General features: G+C 38.3%; 1 protein-coding gene across 5 annotated transcripts in view; it reads left to right on the forward strand.

The window, feature by feature from the left end:
* The window catches only part of LOC108696609 (espin), a 110,844-nt gene that overhangs the window by 74,347 nt on the left and 13,810 nt on the right, over nucleotides 1-22,687 (forward strand). For 3 of the 5 annotated variants that reach the window (XM_041569419.1, XM_041569420.1, XM_041569421.1), the window contains exons 8-11: nucleotides 11,250-11,411; nucleotides 12,464-12,644; nucleotides 18,763-18,789; nucleotides 22,188-22,333. In XM_041569419.1, the coding sequence (XP_041425353.1) occupies nucleotides 11,250-11,411; nucleotides 12,464-12,644; nucleotides 18,763-18,789; nucleotides 22,188-22,333 (516 nt within the window). The remainder of the gene's footprint in view (nucleotides 1-11,249; nucleotides 11,412-12,463; nucleotides 12,645-18,762; nucleotides 18,790-22,187; nucleotides 22,334-22,687) is intronic. The other 2 variants (XM_018226126.2, XM_018226129.2) reach the window with 1 other exon arrangement.

Consider the following 22,687-nt stretch of genomic DNA (forward strand, 5'->3'; position numbering starts at 1 on the left):
CAGCACTATGACAATGAAGATCCATACCTCTGAAGTTGTCCACAGTAAGTTCAAGAATTTCTTACTATGGTTGGCCCTGTACCTGTGCCACCCAGCCTTGCATATTGTCTCCATATTAGTTCAGTTAAACTGGTTGTAGAAAAATCAATGCAGTCTGCAGCATGCATATTGCCAGAGAACAACTATATAGTACAGGTAGTTATATTAAGTTAGCCAGACCACATTTTTACTGTTGATGCAGTTAGTCAAATGACCAATGGCTTGTCTTGTGCCAAATAGATTTACCGAGTCTATCCTATTTTGGTCCAAATCAAATTTTTGGTCAGTCTGGGCAAATTTAGCCAAACTAGCATACATTGTAAACTTGCTGTTAACACAACTACTAAATTGCTCTAATCAGGCCTGGATTTGTGGAAAGGCCACAGGGCAGCAGGATTTTAGGGGGGCGGCAAAAACACAGGTGATACGCTGGAGATACAATAATTTTTTAAATTTCCAATGCGCCTATCCCCATTGCTCCGGTCCAGATGATAGAAAATATGCATGAATAAAGGGGAGGGGACAGGGGCGACAAACTGCAGTGGGCCTAGGGGCGCCCACTATGTAAATCCGGCCCTGGCTCTAGTGCAGAAACCAACAGCAGCTAGTTTTGATCAGTCTATAGACAGGGAAACCATATATGTGAATGTTGCTACAGCATATTCTACTTTTGTAACTTTTGTGAATAAAATTTTTTAATGTGAATTTAGTCTGAGAACTCTCATTGTTTGCCAGGGTATGTAACAAGTTTGTGATTGCATAGCTTGCAATTATATTATGCTGCCAACCCAACGCTGCAGACAGATTAAGTTGGCATCTTATTGCCCAGTGTATGGGGCCCTCCGACGACTTCCCCAATCAATATCTGGGCAAAAGCTGGCCAGGTGTCGACTGGGCAGGGTTGAAAATCCTGTCGGATCAAGGACCACATCAGTTTGTTGTGATCCGTTCATTGGGCCCTTAAGGTGGGCACATCTGGGAAAGATCCAGGTCGCTACATGTATGGCCACCTTTATTTTTCCAATAAAACTTGACCTCCTTTAACTGCACGTCCACTGTGTTTATCTGACTTTTAACCAACATGCACAATTGATTTAACTATATTTGAAGGCTGAACTGAATGACATTACACTTTCTAAATCTATGTGCATAAATATTGCATTAATAGTCATTTTGTTTGCTCTTGTGTGCTCATTAATACAAAACAGAGGTGAAAGGAAAACTATACCCACAAACAATGTAGGTCTCTATAAAAAGATATTGCATAAAACAGCTCCTATGTAAAACCCTGTTTCATGTAAATTAACCATTTTCATATTAATATACTCTTGTAGTACTATGTGCCATTGGGTATTATTCATAAATGGGAAATCGCCATTTTAAAAAAATAAGGGCTTCCCCTTGGATCATACGATTCACTGTGCACACAAACAAACTATACTTCTTAGGTCACATGAGCCAATTAACAGACAGAGTTCTGTCTTTTGCTTCAACACTTCTTCCAAATAGAGCTGTAGTATTTCTGGTCAGGTGATCTCTGAGGCAGCACAAAGACCATCATGAAATGGTGGCTCAAGGCAAGAGTAAAAGGGCAATATTTACTTAAATATATATTTCAGTTTGGTAAGATTCTTTAATATGCCACTTAATATGATAGAAACTGTTTTCATTTTGGGGGTACAGTTTTCCTTTAAGGAACTCCATAAGAATTATATATATTATCCTTTGTATTTGTAAAAGTGAAAGATGTGGAGGAGGGGACTAGTTGGTTGACTGAGGTCAAAGAACAGTTTAAAAAAAACATTAATGTAGATAGAGAGCTCAAGCTGTGCACAGTGAGGTAAGAGAAGATTAACCTTTGAAAACAAAAGAAGAATACATTTATGATAATGTGGCATTTATGGTAAAGAGCCAACTCTAGTCACCTGTCGGAACACATAGATTAGACAAATTGGCTAGCCAGTGGGACATCAGTAGCAAATCCCAGCAGAGTCATTGGACCTCATTTCTGAACAAAATAGAAATTTGCATTTCATAGTTTAATAATGTTCCCTACACAGTTTATAACATTGCGAATTTCAATTGAGCGTTGCTCTTTTATAATAATTTATATTTATATTGGCACACAGTAACTGCCTTTTCAGTAAGATCTTTTATGGCATTCACTTTGCACTAGTGTCAACAACTAAACATGCAATCTGTTGCTATGAATTAACTGCACTGGTTTAGTTTAGCTCCCATGATAGTAAGTGAGCCCGGTTAAATTTGATCTACATGCAAATATTAGTCAGCTAATCACCTAGCCAGTCAGAACTGTATAAATCCTCAAGGATAGAGTTGTACAACTTTTTTATGTAAAGGATTTATTGTTTGTCATACTGCCTGCTGTGTCATATATTGAATTGAGTGCTTGAGAAAACTGGAGTCCACAAAAATTGCCTAAAGCTGGCCATAGATGTACAGATTTTTAAAAGATACAATCATTATCTTGAGACCACGATTATCTCGAAATGATAGTTTAAATGTACGATGTGTCCATCAACTAAAAAGACCACTTCAGGCAATATTGCCAGCAAAACTGAAGGGAGCTGCCTGCTTGGCCCTGCAAACATAGATAGATTGCACTGGGAATGATAAAGCTTTTTTAACCTGGCCGATCAATTTTCTGACAGATGTCAGACGAAAAATCGTAAGATGTACCATCGTTCGCTTCCCACTAACTTCACGATAATTTGACGGATTGGTCGGACTTCGCTAAAATCAGTCATTCGGCAAGAAAAATCTTTGCGTCTATGGGGACCATTAGAGTGCCACATCAGGTCTCCAGTTGGACAGCCCTGTACCAGTTCGTACTCAACTAGTCCAGTATAGCTAATCAGGACCGCCATAAGAAATCGCATGGCCCCATATGACAAAATTTCCTGGGCCCCCTGGGCTGCACCCACCGCAAGCCCCACCTACAGGTCCGCCCTCCCCACCCCACAGGTCCGCCCCCCACCACAAAGTAAAAAAACTCCAAAAAAAATATTGGTGGCTAGGGTTCCCACATGTTAATAAAAAATAAAAATATATTGGTGGTCAGGGCCCCCCATAAAAATACATTTGTGGCCATGCCCCCCCCATTAAAAAATATTGGTGGCTAGGACCCCACATAAAAAAAATTAGTGGCCAAAATTGGTGGCCAGCCCCCCCCCCACATTATGAGAAAATTGGTGGCCAGGGCCCCTTAAACGTCCATGTCTTCCTGAAGTCAGCAGCTCTCAGAAAGATGGGGGGCCCGACTAATCAGGTAAGTGTGGGGTGGCCGGGCCCCCCTTACCCTAGGGCCCCCTACAAAGCTCCCTCCTGTCCCCCCCCCTGATGGCTGCCCTGTAGCTAATATCAGCCACTCAGGCTGCATCAGGACTGTAACAAGCCCTTTTGTGGCATCATTCAGACTGGATTTATTCCCATTTCATCTCTGAAGCAGATCAGACAGGAATGTTTTTTTGGTCTCATTCTATACAATTCACTCTTCCCCTTTGAAGCTTCCGACAGTTAGACAGGACTGTATAAGTTGCTGAATGTGTGGAATAAAAAAAAAAGGGCTGAGTAAAACAAGAAACCTACTTGGCAAGTTTTCAAAGGTAACATCATGGTGACTCCACAACACCTCCTTGAACTCTTAACCTGGAAGGAGGATTAAAGTCTGGCAGCTGTAGGGCAACGGTGTATGCAATACAAATTATTTGGAAGGCACCACAAATTGTGCCCTCCAAGTCACACTGAAGCGTGAAAGTATATCATGTAAGATGCAATATAAGCTTGGTACCTGAGATGTTTAACCCAAGGTTTCCCAGTGTGTGAGATGTAACTTGGAGTGGAACAATGATGAGATAAAGAAGGTGAAAGTTACATTGAGGCGTCATAGGTTTAGAGATGTTTTGGTTCCAGGTAACAGTGTGGAAAGGTAAGGGGAACAGCTTTATCCAACATATTTTGAAACCTTGTTTAATTTTACCATGTAATTAATAATGATTTAAATTTTAATTCACTATGTGGCTGGCAAATTCCAAAAGCATTTTGTTACACATGGTAAAGGGAATGTCTCTTGGTGAATAGGTAGTTTCTTCTTCTTAAAAACTTAAATATATCTTCTTTTATGTTACCATGAACTGGAATTGCAACAGAGTGTGCGCCTCCTTCTATTTCCTTCTTATAGTGAGACTTTTATTATTTATCATACTTTTATCAGTTTTGTCTTCCAACCTGAAACATTGCTTCTTTGGATGTGCTGAGAACACATTTTTTCCTTTTTGACAACATCACTTTTAATTTAAAATATTTGTAATAAATGTTGTGCCCTGGGCATGACACTTTATCCTCCAGGAATGGAGCATTTTGCTGACTTTATTGCATTATTGGACATGATTGTGCCATGTGGTTTGGGGGTAGCTGACAGATATTCAAAAGCACCCCGTACCATTAATAGAAACAAACTGGTTGTTTTTTGCACAGATGTAATTGAAAAGAATTGTTGGATTCACAAAAGACATCAAACTGTGGAATGTGCTTGGATTTGAATTTCCATTTTTTATATTGTATAACCTTATAATATAGCAATATATATAGTATATAATATAATAGCATATATCTCGCAAAGTAACTCACCAACTATAAAATGAATATTTAAAAGAAAAAATCTAAATATATAGGTATATAAGTAATAATTGGTATTACCTATTTTTCTCAGCACAGTATTTGCTTGTGCAGAAAGGATAAAATGTACTGGGAATACACTGGCTGAAATGAAAAGGCTGTGGCTCATTATAAAGCTATACGGAACCTGACCATAAAGAATAGCAGCACAGCTGTTTAGTGGGTGGAATGCAGTAGATATACTCGCGTGACATGCAGTAAAATATTGAACACTGTACATTGTGTTCCTGTTTAAATTAGTAATGAGCTGGTGTGATCTAAAAATCTATACAAATGAATAACATATTGAAGAGACACGTTAATATTTGAAAGTACATAACTAATAATTATTTATTTTTTTAAATCGCACCTTATTGCTTAAGTAACAGGATTCATTGACTAAAGCATACATCCTGTTTTGGTGCTCTTAGCATGAGCTCATACCTGTGCAAATACATCTCTTTTAAAGGAGAAGTAAAGGTTAAAACTAAGTAAGCTTTATCAGAAAGCTCTATATAAATACACCAGTAAACCCTCAAAGTAATACTACTCAGAGTCCTCTGTCAATAGAAACACCACATTTCTTTCCTTCTATTGTGTACACATGGGCTTCTGTATTAAGACTCCTGAATTCAGCTTAAACCTTCAGGGCTTGGGCTTGATCATGCTCAGTTTGCTCCTCTCCCCCTCCCTCCTACCCTCACTGCTGTAATCTGAGCTATGCGTGTGCAGGGAGAGACTCAGGCAGGAAGTGATGTCACAGCTAGCTAATATGGCAGCTGATATCCTAAACAAACAGACAGTGTCTAGAGCTGATAACTCAGGTATGGAAAAGCATTCTAAAGAATAAAATGGTGTTCTAGCTTGCACTGTTGTGGCTAATCTATTGGCAATAAACTGCCTTGGTAGCTTTCCTTCTCCTTTAAAGGGGACTCGTCATCCAAAAAAATTATTCAGAATCCTATTTTATCACATTAGTCAAGGAAAATGAACTTTATTTACACTATAAACATTATTTTAATCTAATTTCCTTCAGTCTGGGAATTCATAATTATAACAAGCGGGCAGGAGCCATTTTGTGGACACTTATTAAGACAAGCCTTGCATCATCTCAAAATCTTGTTTGTGCACCAGAATGGGGGACCTGATGTCCATTCCCATGCACTGGCTTCATAATTAAATGGTGACGAGAACTGGGGGAATGTGTGGAGAGCAGTGACATCTAGGAAGTGCTGAATGGAAAGTGAAAGTAATTGTCTGCCCCGTCTCTATGCCTAAGGCATAGAGGAGGGGCAGATAATATATTATTGACAGCTGAGATTTTTAAACCAGCTTACAACAGCTATGAATGCATTAATAAAAAATAGAAATTGGATTTCATGTTTAATTTGTAAAGGACTTTTACTATACAGATTTTTGTGTCTGGGTGACAGGTCCCCTTAAAGATCTCTTTTTCTTTCCACTGCTTAACCATGTTGAGTTGATAAAGTGCCTACATGCCAGGTCTCAATCCAATATAGGCAGAACTCCCTCTACCCATATGCAGTGTCTTTACCCATACACACAGAGCGCCAATCCTTTGTTTACCCATGATATGGATAAGATAAAGGGGGCATATTTATTAACATTGGAGATAAACATCACTGGTGGTGTTTCCCATAGGAACCAATCAGCAACCACTCACCTACAAGTTAGAAAAGAAAAACAAACTTCTCATTGGTTGCTATGGGCAACATCAACAATGATGTTTGTCTTCAATGTCAATAAATATCCCCCTAAGTCTAATATTGCATTCTCATAAACACACAAAGTAGGGCTATACAATCCTCACCGATTGTTGTAGCGTCCGGTGCCGACTGTGACTCTGTCCGCTCAGGTCCGATCCATACTTCCAAACATGTTTCACTAGCACTCCGATATAGTGAACATTTTATTTATTTGTGCAACAGGTGAAGCAACGTTTCAGGCTTAACCAGCCCTTTATCAAACTTAGTAAAGGGCTAGTTAAGCCTGAAACGTTGCTTCACCTGTTGCACAAATAAATTAAATTTTCACTATATTGCACTCTCATGTGACCAAAAATAGGAACATCTGATCGATTTACACTGTATAGCTAATGCATATATTAATGGTCACCCTGTATTAGTCTACAGTGTTATTAATACAGGTAGATCTGTTATCCAGAATGATTGGGACCTGGGGTTTTCTGTATAAGGGGCCTTTCAGTAAATCTCCATATCTTAAGTAAATATTTTTTTAAACCTAATAGGATTGTTTTGTCTCCAGTAAGGATGAATTATTTCTTAGTTGGGATCAAGTACAAGGGACGGTTTTAGAAATTACAGAGAAAAAGGAATGTTTTTTTACATCTTGAATTATTTTATTAAAATGGAGTCTTATAGGCCTTACCCATAATTTTGAACTTTCTGGATAATGGGTTCTCAGATAAAGGACCATATACTGTGTAAGTTTATAAGTTACAAAGAAAAAACCATAAGTACAACAGAATGAAAAGTAAGCGGTATACTGGCAGGGCATTATACAGTTAGGTCCATAAATCTTTGGACAGAATCATAATACAGATGGACAATGACCTAAAATATAGAGCCAAAGCAACCCAGGAGTTTATTAAAGCAAAGAAGTGGAATATTCTTAAATGGCCAAGTCAGTCACCTGATCTGAACCCATTTGAGCACGTATTTCACTTGTTGAAAACTAAACTTCGGACAGAAAGGCCCACAAAGAAACAGCAACTGAAAGCCGCTGCAGTAAAGGCCTGGCAGAGCATTAAAAAGGAGGAAACCCAGAATCTGGTGATGTCCAGGAGTTCAAGACTTCAGGCTGTCATTGCCAGCAAAGGGTTTTCAACCAAGTAATAGAAATGAACATTTTTTTTCAGTTTTTTAATTTGTCCAATTGCTTTTAAGCCCCTGAAATGAAGTGATTGTTTTGAAAAAAGGCTTTAGTTCCTCACATTTTTATGCAATCTTTTTGTTCAACCCACTGAATTAAAGCTGAAAGTTTGCAGTTCATCTGCATCTGAGTTGTTTCATTTAAAATTCATTGTGGTAATGTACAGAGCCGAAATTAGAACAAAGTTGTCTCTGTGCAAAGATTTATGGACCTAATGGTATTCCAGTTTTTGTTGGATATTGGGTTGCTTGGTAAATGTAATGCTAGGCTCATCATTCTATAGAGTCTAGTTGTATGTTCTCTGTCTATCTTTTATTTTACAAAAAAATGGCAAAAAAAAGTATCACATTCTTTTACTGAGCAGTAATGATACTAGCATTTGCATTCTGAGTTCTTTTATGCAATACTGTACTTCAAATGTAAACTGCTTAACAAATTGAAATATTGAATGTTCTGGTTCTTTTTCACAGGGACTTTTTCTATGTCAGAGTCTTTACTAAAATAATCAATTTTAAAAGACTCTTGGCAACCTGCCTCTGTGGCCACACACAAAGGAAATGCCCCTTACACAAGAAGTCCACCTTTACCCCCAAAATTATTACTTAAGCAACAGTTTATATCATATCAAATGCCATATTAAAGAATCTTACGAAACTGGTATATATAAATAAGTACATTTTGTCCTTTTACATCTCTTACATTGAACCATCATTTCGTGATGATCTGTGTGCTGCCTGAGATCACCTGACCAGGGTTGGACTGGACCCCAGGCTATAATCTCCCTCCCCTGACACGCTGAGGGTACTTGCACGTGCTCGGGGGACGGGGTAGGGCAGTGGCGGTGGCCCTGTAGGGGGGCGCAGACTGGGTGCCATGGGAGTTTGGGGGGTGCAAGGGTCCCTGGGACGGCAGCCCTGGTGGGTCCTGCACCCACCAGTCCGACCCTACACCTGACCAAAAATACTGCAGCTGTAACTGTAACAGGCAGGCCCGGGCCTAGGGCAGAAGGATTTTAGGGGGATGGCATGCTGCCCAACCACACCCATATTGATTCAATAACACTAGGGATGCGCTGGAGATACAATCATTTTTTAAATTTCCCTTGCACCAATCCCCATTGCTTCAGTCCAGATGATGAAAATTTGCACAAATAAAGGGGTCGGTACAGGGCCGATGAATGGCAGTGCCTAGGGGCGCCCACTATGTAAATCTGGCCCTGGTAACCGGAAGAAATGTGGAAGCAAAAGACAGAACTTTGCCCATTAATTGGTTCATGTGACCTCATGTATGGTTTGTTTGTGTGCACTGTGATCCCAGGAGGCAGGCCGTAGTTCTATTTAGGATTACCCAATGGCACATACTACTGAAAAAAACAATAATCTGAGTACCTGACATAAATGCAATCATTCAAAACTAGGAAATATTACAAAAGGCGGACAAAGTAACTTAGATTACTGTCTAGCACAAGCATTTGAACAGGAGTTTGGGGTATTTTTTGGAGCATAGTGTGAAGAAGACTAAACCCCTAAAACATTGTTTCTTGACGTTTTCTGTTTCATTCTGGCTATCAACTTTGCTACAAAAGTAGCAAGCTTTGCTTCTAAAAAGTTTCATAATGGGTTATGTAACACAATTTAATAAGTCTGTTGTTGGAATAAATCGCACTGGGAATCAAGATGTTAGAGGATTAATTTTGGCTTCTGACCCATAGATTAGCCTTTATTTGAATTTATGCTTTTTTCAAATTCTCCCTATAACTTTTTTTGCCAGCTGCTGGGAATGCCAGAGAGTGTGTTGCTAGGCACTTTTTTATTGTTTAAAATGTAGCACAGATATCTATGTTGCCAGTGCTCTGTAATAGTGATCTGCAGGCTGGCCCAATATCCAAGGGTCGGTCGGGCTGACATGCACAATGAACTGTTTCTGACACTCATCCCGCCCTCCACCTAAGTATGCGCTGCCTCCACTTTTGGCGGTGTTTTATGTATATGTGCCTGCCCGCCCCACCCCCTCTGTGACATCAGAGACAGGGCGGGTCGGTTGCGTGTATATAAGGGGAGGTGGAGCGACAGGTAAGGGTCGGTTGCGGGGGCAGAGTGGCTGGTTAGGGTCGGGTGCGGGTCGACAATTTGTCGACCCACACATCATTACCCTGTAACTCTTTTGTGCCAGTGACATAGATTCTAGGTTATTGGCAGGGAAAGGGTTAAAGGAAACAAAACAACATTGTGGCTCAAGATGAGAAGCTTCAATAATGTTAGCTACAGAAGAAGGCATATGTCCGCAGTCTTCATTTATTTATATCACAAAGCTGGAAATAGCTCAAATCCGAAAAAATACACCATCTAAAACCTGTCAGGGTCATGTAGAAGTCCGTGGCAGAGGTCCCTCGAACCATTTGAAGATGCTAGTAGCCTTCATGATGTTTTTTTGGTGTTCGAGTTGTTTTTTTGCTGAAAACTTGAAAACGCAATTCGAGTATTTAAGGTTTTCACCCCAATTGCACTGATTGGAGTTTTTTACATTCAAGTATTTTCTTAAATTAGAATAATTCCAATATTGAGTTAATTCAAGGTCTAAAAAAGCTCACAAAGCTCCAAAATTGGACGTTTGATAAATACCCCCCAAATTGTCAGAAAATTGCACCATGTAATAAAAATATTATATCATTATAGATCACACTGAAAACAGCCTCAGTCATGACTGAATGACTTATCAGTGAGGCTGCAGAGGAGGCAAAAAATGCCGGTCAACAGTCAATTGTCTCTCAGAATGGGAAAACTCCTTTCCGTTCCCAAAACAGCAGCCATAATCCCTGGATCAGTCATTGCTGATTCCTTTCAATGATCATAATTGCCTAATTCAGTTCTTGTTAGAAAGACATCTGGCCTATCTTTGAACCCAATCACCTAATTAGAAATCACCACCTCCCAGGATAGGGAATTAAACTGTTTAGTTGCCTTTACAGTAAAGAAATCCTTGTTATTCCATAGTGAAATTTAACCCCCCCCCCAGTGGGAAATAGACTGGAAGAAATGTGGCTTCAATCCAGCCATTGTACCAGCAGTATGTAACTACATACCCCACCAATTAAATACAAAACAGTTATATACTATCTACTGGCCAACTCTTGTCGCTTGATAAATAGGTTAGTTACACATAGAAAAACTGAAAATGAAAATTAATGACATGAATTCATGACATTAATTACTTCTAAAACTTCTAATTCCTGTAGTAGCTTGGTCCTTTTTTTTGTATGTTTTGAACTATTTATATTTTTGTCCAGCAGCTCTTTTGTCATCATTTTAGCAGCTGCCTGGTAGCTAGGGTATGATTGACCCTAGCAACCAGGAAGTGGTTTCACTGAGAAGCTGTAAAATGAGTAGAAGTAGGACTCCTTCCCTGCCAGGATTTCAAATGATGCGGAAAGAGAAGAACTGTTAAACAGCTACATTTCAGCATAGAAAATCTCATTTGTTCATACTTTTTAAGGAAACAGGTAACTGTGATGGGTATATTAGGTGTCTCTATATCAAATTTGAGTTTGCAAGCTGGAGTTCTCTTTTAAGGATTCACTCATTTACTCATTTTTTTGTTTGTTTTGGTTTGTTGTCTTATAGTTGCCTTCACGTGAAAACAGTCCAGAGGGGCTTCGACGAACTGATTCCTGTAGAAAGTCAAGGAATTTCGATAAACAGCCCAGTACTGGGGATTATTATAAATATATAGAGCAGAGCACAACGGAACCATCACAGGTTAAAAACATGGCACACAGTGAAGAGGTAAGTTGAGAAGCACAGTATTAGTAGCTAGATAAATTCACAGGAACCTTTGGATCACAATCTGTAACTGCTATTTTAAAAACTCAAGGGCTCATTTACAGTAGATAGGCATAAAAGACATGCTAATCTGGTGCACAGCAAAGTTCCCTATGCATCCAGACAAAAGGGAGTCCTGTATTTAGTGCACTGAATGCAAGAATTTGCACCTATTTTTTTTTTTTTTTTTTGGAAATTTGCCTAGCATGATAAAGGAGTCTTCTTAATGAAGAATAAATAACATATGGTGTGTACTTAATTTGTAATAACTGTCATCATATGGGCATGCTGGTGCTAGGCAGTTGTAAGAACCTTCAGCAACTGATAACTGGGAATAGAGAACAGGCCACTCGTGCCCATAGCCCATTTATTTAAGCACTGTTAGTAACCCTCATTCACCAGTATTATTATGACTTCACCATGTTGCAGCTCAACTTTGTGTACTTGTGTTCTACGCTAACTGATTATACTGCTTCATTTTTTAAATATATTTTAGGTCAAATTACTGAACCCTTTCTAGAACAGTGGATCTGATTCAGGGCAATGCCAGGTGTTTGGATTGATGCCACTAGTACAATGCATTTAGAATACCAAGCACCAGGTTGCTTCCCACTGACAAACACATAACTACAAGATTCTTAATTAGAATGTTATCACTTTATTATATATATGCAGCTTTACTGGGTGCTTTGATAAAGAACAGCATGATATAATGAAAAAGGTCCCAAAACAAATTAACATTACTCACCAAGCACTAGAAGAGGCCTGGGTGCACCGCCCTGAGCCTTCAACTCGGGGAGAGGATCAAACAGTATAGATGTAGAGTAGGCACTCAAAGCTCAATCTCCCAAAAAGACATGTAAAATCCAATAATAGTTTATTTAGGTACACATAAAGGTAGCCTTATAGAAAAACATGGGAGCTTTCACCTAAACATGAAAAAATATGCAGATAAATAAGGTTCACTGTGAAAGGCTGTTTATGCCCATATACTAAGATTTTTTTTCTCTCTCAAGGGATCTGTGATTTCAAATGAAACTGTGCAAAATGGAAATATGTCTGGGAATGTTCCACCTCCTCCTCTTCCACCACCACTCCCAGAAAACCTCTGTTTCCCACCACCTCCACCTCCATTGCCAACAGAGTCTTCTATCATCTCCTGCTATAGTCAGCGGCGCTCTTCCAATTCAACCGGAAGTAAGTGTTCCTATCAAAACTTGGCTGCTCTCTAATATGAACTTTATATGGTCGGTGCCTATTACATAGTAAAGGTTTTAAAGTATTTTAAATGAAAATTAGCTAATTCGCTAATTTTTCTCCAGTGGGTTAGATAGTCAGGATAAATGTCATAGGCTGAGCTGGTTAATAGCTGCCAATAGCTGGCATTTTAAAAAACATCTGAAGTACATATCCATGTACTAATTTTTTTGGTCAAACACCAAGGGGGTTATTTACTAAACTCAGAATCTAAAAATCACGAAAAATTTATGATTTTTTTTTATAAAATCAGACTTTTAAAAAATCATGAATTTTTCTAAATTTATTAAACCCCGAGGATGGAAAAGTCTGAATCAGAAAATCCGGCATCTCAGGCCTGTCGAGGTTGCATATCAGCATATAGATAAAAAAAGGAGAGCACTCTACTGCAGATTAACTGCTTATGATTTTCATTTATTGCAGACTGCCAAACACGACATGTTTTTCGGGCCTTCAATGCCCTTTCTCAAGTGTAACGAGGTTGCATATAAGTCAATGGGAGAAGTCCCAATGATTTTTTGATGTGCGCTGGGTTTCGTGCAATACCCAGAAAACTCGGGTTTCGGATGAAAATTCCGGAAAAAAACGTGAACGTGAAAGAGTTTTTGGGTGAAAAATCCTTGACAATCTGATTTTTTTTTTTTCCCCGCAAAGCAAATTTTTGGGAAAATGTAATAATAAATAAGCATAAAAAACCCGAGTGGATTTGATCTGAGTTTGTAGCAGAAAATATTGAGATAAATTCGGACATTGATAGAGTTAGTACTCTATTAGTCTGGCCAGTAAAAATGATGCTGGATGCCAATGTTATTAATAGAGAAGTAAAATAAAAATAAAGGAAGACTGGTCATTTTTTCCAGAAATGTGGCAACCCCAACCACGAGAGATGATTACTGGGATCTAAGCAAAGTTTTACCTGAACATGTCTGTGCTCACTGTGTTAGATGGATCCATACAGCAACAGCATATATATATGTTATATATGTGTATGTGCCCAAAAAAGAAATTGCCTTATAAATAGATGATCAGGACTCCCAGGCAATCATTGGGTTAAGTGAAAAATCCCATTGGCTGAAACTTTGCTGGCAAAATTTGTCAAATGTTCTTTTAAAAGATATCTTGACAATGAGCATTCTTTTAGGGTTGCTTCTGGACCTCCTGTCTCCCAAAGCTGCAGAACCTATGTCGCCCCCAAAATCCTATGCTAGTGCAGACAGCACACTTGTCTCGGCATTATGGGGCAGATTTATAAAAACTTGAAAACCCTTTACAATAAGTGAAAAGTTTCTCACTGCTTTTTTTTTTCAGTGTCAATGAGAAATTTCTTCTCACATTGAGTATAGTTCCTACGTCTAGGATTCTCTAATGGTACATACATTTCCATTCAAACACACACACTGCGTGCCCTTTAGTATTTTGGCAGGTTTAATCGACAGACTTTTTCAGCAGAAAAGACGCAGTCGATAACCATGAGAAAATGTGAGAAAAGTATGCAAAAATCTGAAACTGTGGAGAAAAATAGCATCTGAGGTTTAGTTCTTACCTTTCCTCATAACAGAAGCAGCCAGGCTTTCACATTTATGACTATGGAAAGACTAAAGATGGGGGGTTTCTGCCATGAGGCAAGGTGAGCACCTTGTCTCAGGCGGCAGCTCCCCAGAAGTTACCAGGGGCGGCAAAAAGCGACGGGCGGGGGGGGGGGCAGGATTTTTAACGCCGCCTCTTGCGCCTGGCTAAAGGTACAAATCTGTAGAAGGAATAGTCAGCACATCGATTCTCACTTTTCTTTAAGAATGGTGCACATTCTACAATGGCCACTTTCCATTGGCAAAACTGTGTAGCAAAAGATTTATTGAACAGCACCACCAACTCTTCAAGTAGTTAAAAAGCCTTTATTAATTTGTGGGCATCACTGCAAGTCTGTCGTGATCCTTCATTAATTCAGTTCAATTGTAGTAACCTACACTGACCATTTTTAGCTCAGTTCTGGGATATATCAATTTCAGGATATACTTGGCAGGAAAGGCAGGCTAAAAGCTTTAGGCATGTGTTGATTCTAACAATACAAAGCTTAAAATACAACTGTTATCACAGTAGATCTATTAATGTTAAGTCAGCTGTTTGCCCGATTAAGCTGATCGCTATATCCAAATAAGCGACCTATTAAAGAACCTTATCAAACTGGCATATACATATACATAAATGTTTTTGTATCTTTTACCTTAAGCCACCATTTTGTGATTTCTGTGTGCTGCCTCACTGGTCACCTGACAGGAAATAATACAGCTTATAAGTGGTACAGGAAGAAGTGTGGGAGTATTATACATGCCACTGTCTTTTTACAGGCTCATGTCACCTGTTAGACTAGTAGATGACAGCGTCAGACTGGGGCCCCCACAACCCAAAGGCCCCTGCACCAGCGTCAACCCCTCTATGGCACCTCCACCCTCCCGTGCATCGCATACCGTTTCTCCTTGCAGCCATGGTCGGGGCCAGGGGGAGGTCAAGTAGACAGGCAGGTCACAGGCAGATAGAGGGGTACGTAGAGCCCATGAGGGCCGGGGCCCATCAAGTTTTTTCCAGGTCCCACCAGTCTAGTCCAACCCTGTTAACAGAAAATTAGGTTACATTTGTTATAGAAGCTGATGCTACAGAACTGACTGTAAATCAGTCATAATGCAAGATGCATTGTTTATAAATATGTAATATAATATACAATGCATGAATATCCTGTAAATGATATCCTTATAAACGGTGACTAGTGATGTCATTAGTTATAAACGGTAAGTAGTGATATCATTTTTGTCAAATGACTCCTAAAACTTGTATATTATAATAAATAAAGTACCCCTTGTTGGAAAATATGAGGATATTAGAAGTAACCTTATATTTTATAATAGGGGGTACTTTATTCACTATATAGTGAATAAAGTACCCCCTCTTGTAAAATATAAGGATATTATAAGTTACAGAGGAGTTTCATGACCATATAAAAACACGAGGCCGAAGGCCAAGTGTTTTTATACAGGTCATGGAACTCCGAGGTAACTTCTAATATCCTCATATTTTGCAACTGGGGGTACTTTATTCACTATATAGTGAATAAAGTACCCCCTATTATAAAATATAAGGTTACTTCTAATATCCTCATATTTTCCAACAAGGGGTACTTTATTTATTATAATATACAAGTTTTAGGAGTCATTTGACAAAAATGATATCACTACTTACCGTTTATAACTAATGACATCACTAGTCACCGTTTATAAGGATATCATTTACAGGATATTCATTACTTTATTTATTATAATACACAAGTTTCAGTGAGTCATGTGACAGAAATGACATCAGAACTCACCGTTTATAACTGATGACATCAGAACTCACTGTTTATAAGGATATAATTTACAGGATATTCATGGCTTTTGTGTATTATATATAGATATTGGCTTGCTGTGAACCAGCAGAAAGGAGACGGGCATTTCTGAGGGCACAATTGGCTGCATAAATCTACACCACTAATGCAAAGAAGTCAAAAACATAAAATGTAACATTTCTAGCCCGATTTTTGTTGAGCATTGGTTCTAAGTTCCTGCGGTTAAAGGGGTCTTTCACCTTTAAGATAACTTTTAGTATGTTATAGTATGTTATTAAAATAAATATTGGATCTGGCAATGAAAATCTGACACCCAACTCATGCATGAAGACAGAATGAAGAGAAACAGATGCTGAAAGAGGGATAGTGAAGCTAAACGCGATTATTTCAGAAACGGTACAGAATTTGAATTGGTTTAGAAAGTTTCTTATTTCATTGTGATTAAGCTTATATTACATTTTTGTGATAGTTCCCCTTTAATTTAAAGGTTAACTACCCCTTTAAAAAAAACTTTGCTAAAAAAATAATGGATGTTTTGTGCTTGTAATATTTTTTGTAATCTAAGCCTCAATTATAATTCAGAAGTTTGTGTTGTATTAAATATATCTTATTAGTCATATGCTAAATGGAAAACTATTTTTTCTAAGACTAATTCCTGCCTGTTGATCATGAGTTTACCCATCTTGAGTGAAAGAATTACAGTAACTGTACGTTTTGATTAGGCCTGTTTTTTTTTTAATTGAAATTTTGAGATTAGACCACAGATCAATTAATTGACAATACATTACAGGTGAGTTGCTTGCTTACTTAAACATTCACATGAATATAGAAATTATTGTGCACGCTGTGGATGGTAAGTGTTATGTGAATGTACAGAAACCTGTGGATAAAGGACTGATCTGTAGTGATGGGCGAATTTGCGCCGTTTCGATTCGCTGGAAAATTCGCGAATTTCCCGCGAAATTCGCGAAACGGCGAAAAATTAGCGAATTTATTCGCTGGCCCATCACTACTGATCTGTTACCACTCCAGTACAAAGCCGTGTAATGTATACTTTATAAAGTTTAAAAATTATATATAGCAAGCACTAACACAAACAGAAAATAATAACAAATAATAACTAACAATGACTTGCTCAGTGGAAACCTTCTGAATTCAAATTTCCTAGTGTACAATAATAAAACAATTAGCCTATACCATCAATGTGTGTTGTTTTGACCACACCAGTGTTCTAGCAGAGCACCGGAGCAGTTTAAATTCCCAGAATCACCTTTCACTGCTTCCCATAGCAAAACACCATATGCTATCCAATGGCAGACATATTTTAGAACAACTGGACACAGTGTCGGACTTGCTCACTGGGATACCAGGAAAACTCCCGGTGGGCCCAGGTGTCAGTGGGCCTCTTGCTTCTTAACATTTGGCCAAGTTCATGGTTATTCCCTATTTCTTAATGGGAGCTTAATAATGGAAGAATATAGTATGTAGAGAAAAGAGACTAGGAGAATAAAAAGGTTGAGTTAGGCCCTCAGCCTAAGGATTTCTGGTGGGCCCCTGGCATCCCAGTCTGACACTCAATGGACACTCAGAAATGCATGGTTCAGTGTTCCTCAGCAGTGTCTACCTGTCAACATAGTGACCACAAAAGCCTTAAATCAAATTTTCATAGCAAAAAAAAAGGCTCTTCACTGCCTCTGCCTGCAATACGTAGGGGCAGATAAAAATAAATTAGGTGAATTTACGGTGAGCTCAAATTTTGATAAATCTGCCCCATAGTGTCTTAAACTTCGATACAGGAAGCAGTAACAGGCCCAATGTGCCATAGGTTTCATAAATCCTTGGCAAACTGATGAACCCTTCCCTAATATTTTTTTTAAATATAACTGGAAACCATGCCCACAAAAAAACATAGTAAAACTAGATATTTCAGTAGATATTTCCAGTTTATATTTCAGGGATATCATCCAGCTGTTTTAATGCTGCAACCTATAGTATCTGGCTATCGAGTTTCACCTCTGAAATTGACCATAAAGGACATGGGCTGGGTCAATAAACAAGTCCATTTTTGTTTCACTTAAATTGTACCTCCAGGCGGTGGGCCAATTCAGGATGATGAGAAATACAGCAAGCTGAAAACACATTACCGTATATATACAGACATAAAGACGTAAATGGACTTATTACACTTGTAGTAGACTGCAGGCTTAAGCTGCCTACCTAATAAGAAAAAAACAAGATATGTTTACTTCAGCTTGGCATAAACCTAAACTATAAGCATTAAAAGCAGAGGTTATGTAAACCCAATATATGGCATGTTCAGCAGAACAACCCAGTTCCTGTTGTTTAGAAGTAATTAATTAGAAAGTACTCTAGGTTTCTAGAAAGGAAATCTTTTCTTAATTCAATAGTTACATTTGAAGATTTCAGACTTTCTCTATTTTTCTACACTGCCTTTTTTTCACTAACATCTACTTCTTACTCTTTTCTTTTTTTGTTTGAAAACTGTGTTCCATTTGACCCCTTTTCTCCTTCCTTTTGTTCCACGCCTGTTTCTTTTCAAACCAATTCAATCATGCTTCCTTTCATCTGAACCCTGCATGTTTGCTGGCTGCCCTGCATCCCAATTCTCACCACTCCATCTATCCTCTGTTTGCACCCTTTGTACTTCTTTTTACATTACAGAAGTGACAGCTCTCAGACAGAGAAAGAGTAAGTACTTTAAGTACTTCTTTTACTATAACGATTCCTTCTATTTAGTATTTGAATATTATGTTTTGTAGACTTAGTATTCTTTTGTCGTTTTAGGAATCGGTCGTTTTAGGATTTAGGAATCATGCCTAAAAGCAGCCATTCTGTGGGTGTTTAGTAGGAGAACAGCTTTGGTCTGTCTTTATACTTGTGCTTTGACATGCAGTACAGATGATCTTAAGAATCATTCTTTGATGTATAACAACATTTTGTATTTGATATTCACTTTTGAGGGATTTTGGGGAGTCATTTCATTCTGCATTCTATAAGAATCTTATGTTTTTTTTTTATATATTGTGTTGGGGACTAATATGAACAAATCACGTAATCTTTCCTTTTTTTAATGTGATTATTTATTGCCATTGTTTAGGACTGTTGTTTTTAGCTGTGCTTCATAGTAAAGTTTGGTCTACAATTTTGGCCTATTTTAGATCATTTGTACCACATACAAACCATTGTTACCATGTAGCTGCCCTAATGGGTACTGTTCCACAAAGTAGGCTTTCTGGAATGTCTGACGTCACGCATTCTGAGCTTGTGCAGAAACGTAGAATTTATTAAAGGGAATGTCCTACAGATTACAATGAGGCAGCTGGAATATAAACATGTAGGATTAATATGATATATTTACCAACTGCCATAGGCAAAGTGACATCTAGGGGCATATTTATTATGCTGTGTAAAATGAAATTTGCCACAAGGTGTAAAAAGCTGTGTAAAATAAATTACAAATTTATCAAGGTGTGTGTAATTTTATGCCATGCGAATGCCAGATTTTCCGCCGTTATTTTACATTGCTTCCAGCGGAAGTTAAAAATTTTACTCCATTTTTTACAAGGCAAAGCTTGGTGATGTGTGGTGTATTATCCCACTGTTTTTTTAAACAGTATAATAAATATACCCCCTAGAGGTGCCTTATCCCAGGTGCAGTTGCTTTGAGTCCTGATGTATACCCATGATTTAATAACCGTAATATAAAATGCAACTCAGATGTCATTTGCCCTTAATTTATTATAATGATGACATAAAAATGATGGTTATGTTATGCTGTTGAAATGCTGTATACACTATTTTTCTAAATCAAAGAAGCTGAATTCAGTTATAAGGCACATTTGTCTAAAGAACCCCTGACAGTCAAAACCTCACCATTCTTCCATATTGTGAGTACTAGCTCTGCAATGGTTATCTGGGCTCAGCAACTGGTTGACCTTCTTGGAAAACTGTTTGCACTGGTTAATAAAGGGGCAGATCATGGCTACTTTGTGAGGTGCAGAGTGCAACCAGACCTGAAGCAGAAGTGATCTCTCCATGAAGCACTAAAGGGCAAGCTCTTGCGCCTGGTCTTGGTAAAATCAGGTGCCATGTATTTTTTTTTTATTGCAGCTCCGTATATGGTCTTTGAATGAAGGGAGGCATCTCTGTATTAATTTGGAATGCAAAAATCCTTCTGGACCTTGCAGGTTGGAACTTGTGCTAGGGCAGGATGCAAAGTGCAGAAAATAATGTTGCCTTGCACCTGTCTTTTACACTTTGCACACTGCACCACTTTTTGAAAATGACCCATTTAAATGTTAGGTATTCCAAGCCTGATTTACTACTTTATTTTTGTTTACTACCGTTTTTGCTTTCCTCTATTGAGAAATAATTTCTACTTTGAAATTTCCATCCATAAAAAGTCTTTATATCAAGCATTCCTTTTTGACAGCTGCAAATACATCTGGCAGCCAATACTCCCTCTAAGGTGTGCACTCGTGCATACAACAAATTGTGCTACACACAAAGAATTGTGTGTGAAAACACAATTTTGTATTAATTTTGACCTGAGCACACAGTTTTTAAAAACTGTGCACACATTGCTGGCAGCAACCCAATGATGCTTTTATCCTGCCATTCATTTACTAAACTTGAAATAGTGTTGTGTTGGGCATCCAGTTGGGCATGCAGGAGTGTTGTGTTGGGCACTGTATTGTCTGTAAGCTATACCCGGGAATGCTAATGGTCTTTAGTAGATTTGGAGAATGAGTCAGCCCAGCTGCTTAAGTCAAAAACTGCACGGATATGCTTAGTTATTAAGTCATGTATTCCATAGGACCAAGCATCTTCAGTTGCAGTAGAGAAACCCATCTGTTGCTTTTCCTATTTGAACCTCAATATTCTCTCCTCCATATACAGTCTAAATTCTGTATTTAAATGTCTGTCAGATAAGGCATAACTTTGTTGATTAAATATACATAGACTATTTACAATGTTTCATTAAAAAGCTGAAAAAACAACGACTTTGTTTTACATTGACACATGGATCTCATTTTCTAAATATGAGGAACATAGGCTGCTGTAACCAGAGCAACATAGGTTACATTTGTACAAAAGCAACCACTATGCCCTTCTCTTTCATCTAATTTTGGGATGGAACTGCCCCTTGGATTTCATCCAAGCAATCAAGGCATTGATTCCTGCTTGTCAGTTTTAGCACATCAACCATTGTTATTTTTTTTAGATCTGCCATTGCACTGAACTTGTGCCCCTTCCCAGATTGCAGCTGCACATAAATGCCTGTGTTGGATTATCCAAGTGCATGGCATGTTTCTGTGAAGTGAAAACAATTAGGTAGGGAGGTGCTTTATTTTTTGCAGATTTTTGTTTATTGATTTTCAATATTTAAGCAGGTTTGGGTGTACAGAAGGAAGGAAGGAAGGAAGTGGGTGGAATGGGGGATACATTACATGCAATTGTTTGTATAATAATCTACAGTAGTGGGATAATATACAAACAGTAAAGTTTGTTAAATTGATTGAATTTTTACACTGGATTTTGGATTGAATTAATTACACTGAATTTTTTTCCAGTTGACTGTGGGGCCTAAATACTTCCCAAAGTCATCTACTAATGCCAAGACTGCCTGTAAGGGTGGACCATTAAAATATAGAAGCATCATCTGCATGTAGGGGTATATGCTCTTCTTCATTGATCAGTTAGGTGAGGAGCAGATTAGAACTGCTAGCATTTCAACTGCAAAGGTGAACAGGAGCATTTTTCTGAAAGGATCTCATTCACCTTCACCAGTGTCTCTAGTAGATTGGTAGAGAAGACATGTCAACATTAGGAAGTTCACCCCCAGTCCAAATCTACCAAAGACCTCCCATAAGAAGAACTGCTCAGACAAGTCAAAGGCCTTGAATGCATCCTGTGATACCATCGTTACCATAATGTCTGTTGGTAGCCAATTTTTTTTAAGGGTCACAACAACATGTTTTTGAAATATTTGGGTATTATTATAGACTAGTATTTAGCTATTTTCCTCTCTTGCAATAACCATATAATTATATTATATAATAATGTGATTTATTTATGCTCTACAGGTACAAAGTCATTCAACATGATGTCCCCCACTGGTGACAATTCTGAGCTGCTGGCAGAGATTAAAGCTGGAAAAAGTCTAAAACCAACCCCTCAAAGTAAAGGACTTACGACAGTCTTCTCTGGCAGTGGGCAGCATGGAGCAAATGTATGTATCATATTTCTACATCCCCATTTTCTTTTCACGGTTTGATGTTTTTGAATTGGGGAAATATTACATTTGTGATTAATTAAAATATTAATAATTGTGCAGACAGTTAAAGCCCACTGTCCATGGGATGTTATATGGGACAACACCAAACGAGGGAAACATTTTTAAAATACTAATGTTTTGGTACCATACACCAGTTAAGATCCACAGATTATTTCCAGAAACTCCTTCCCATTGTTGGAGAGGATGTGGGCACCATGGAAATGTACCCCAAACATTCTGGGATGAAATTATAAGCCTACTACGCCAGATCACGCTCCATACCCTAGATAAATGCATTCTTAATTTACT

The sequence above is a fragment of the Xenopus laevis genome, chromosome 7L, assembly GCF_017654675.1.
Source record: "Xenopus laevis strain J_2021 chromosome 7L, Xenopus_laevis_v10.1, whole genome shotgun sequence".
NCBI lineage: Eukaryota > Metazoa > Chordata > Amphibia > Anura > Pipidae > Xenopus > Xenopus laevis.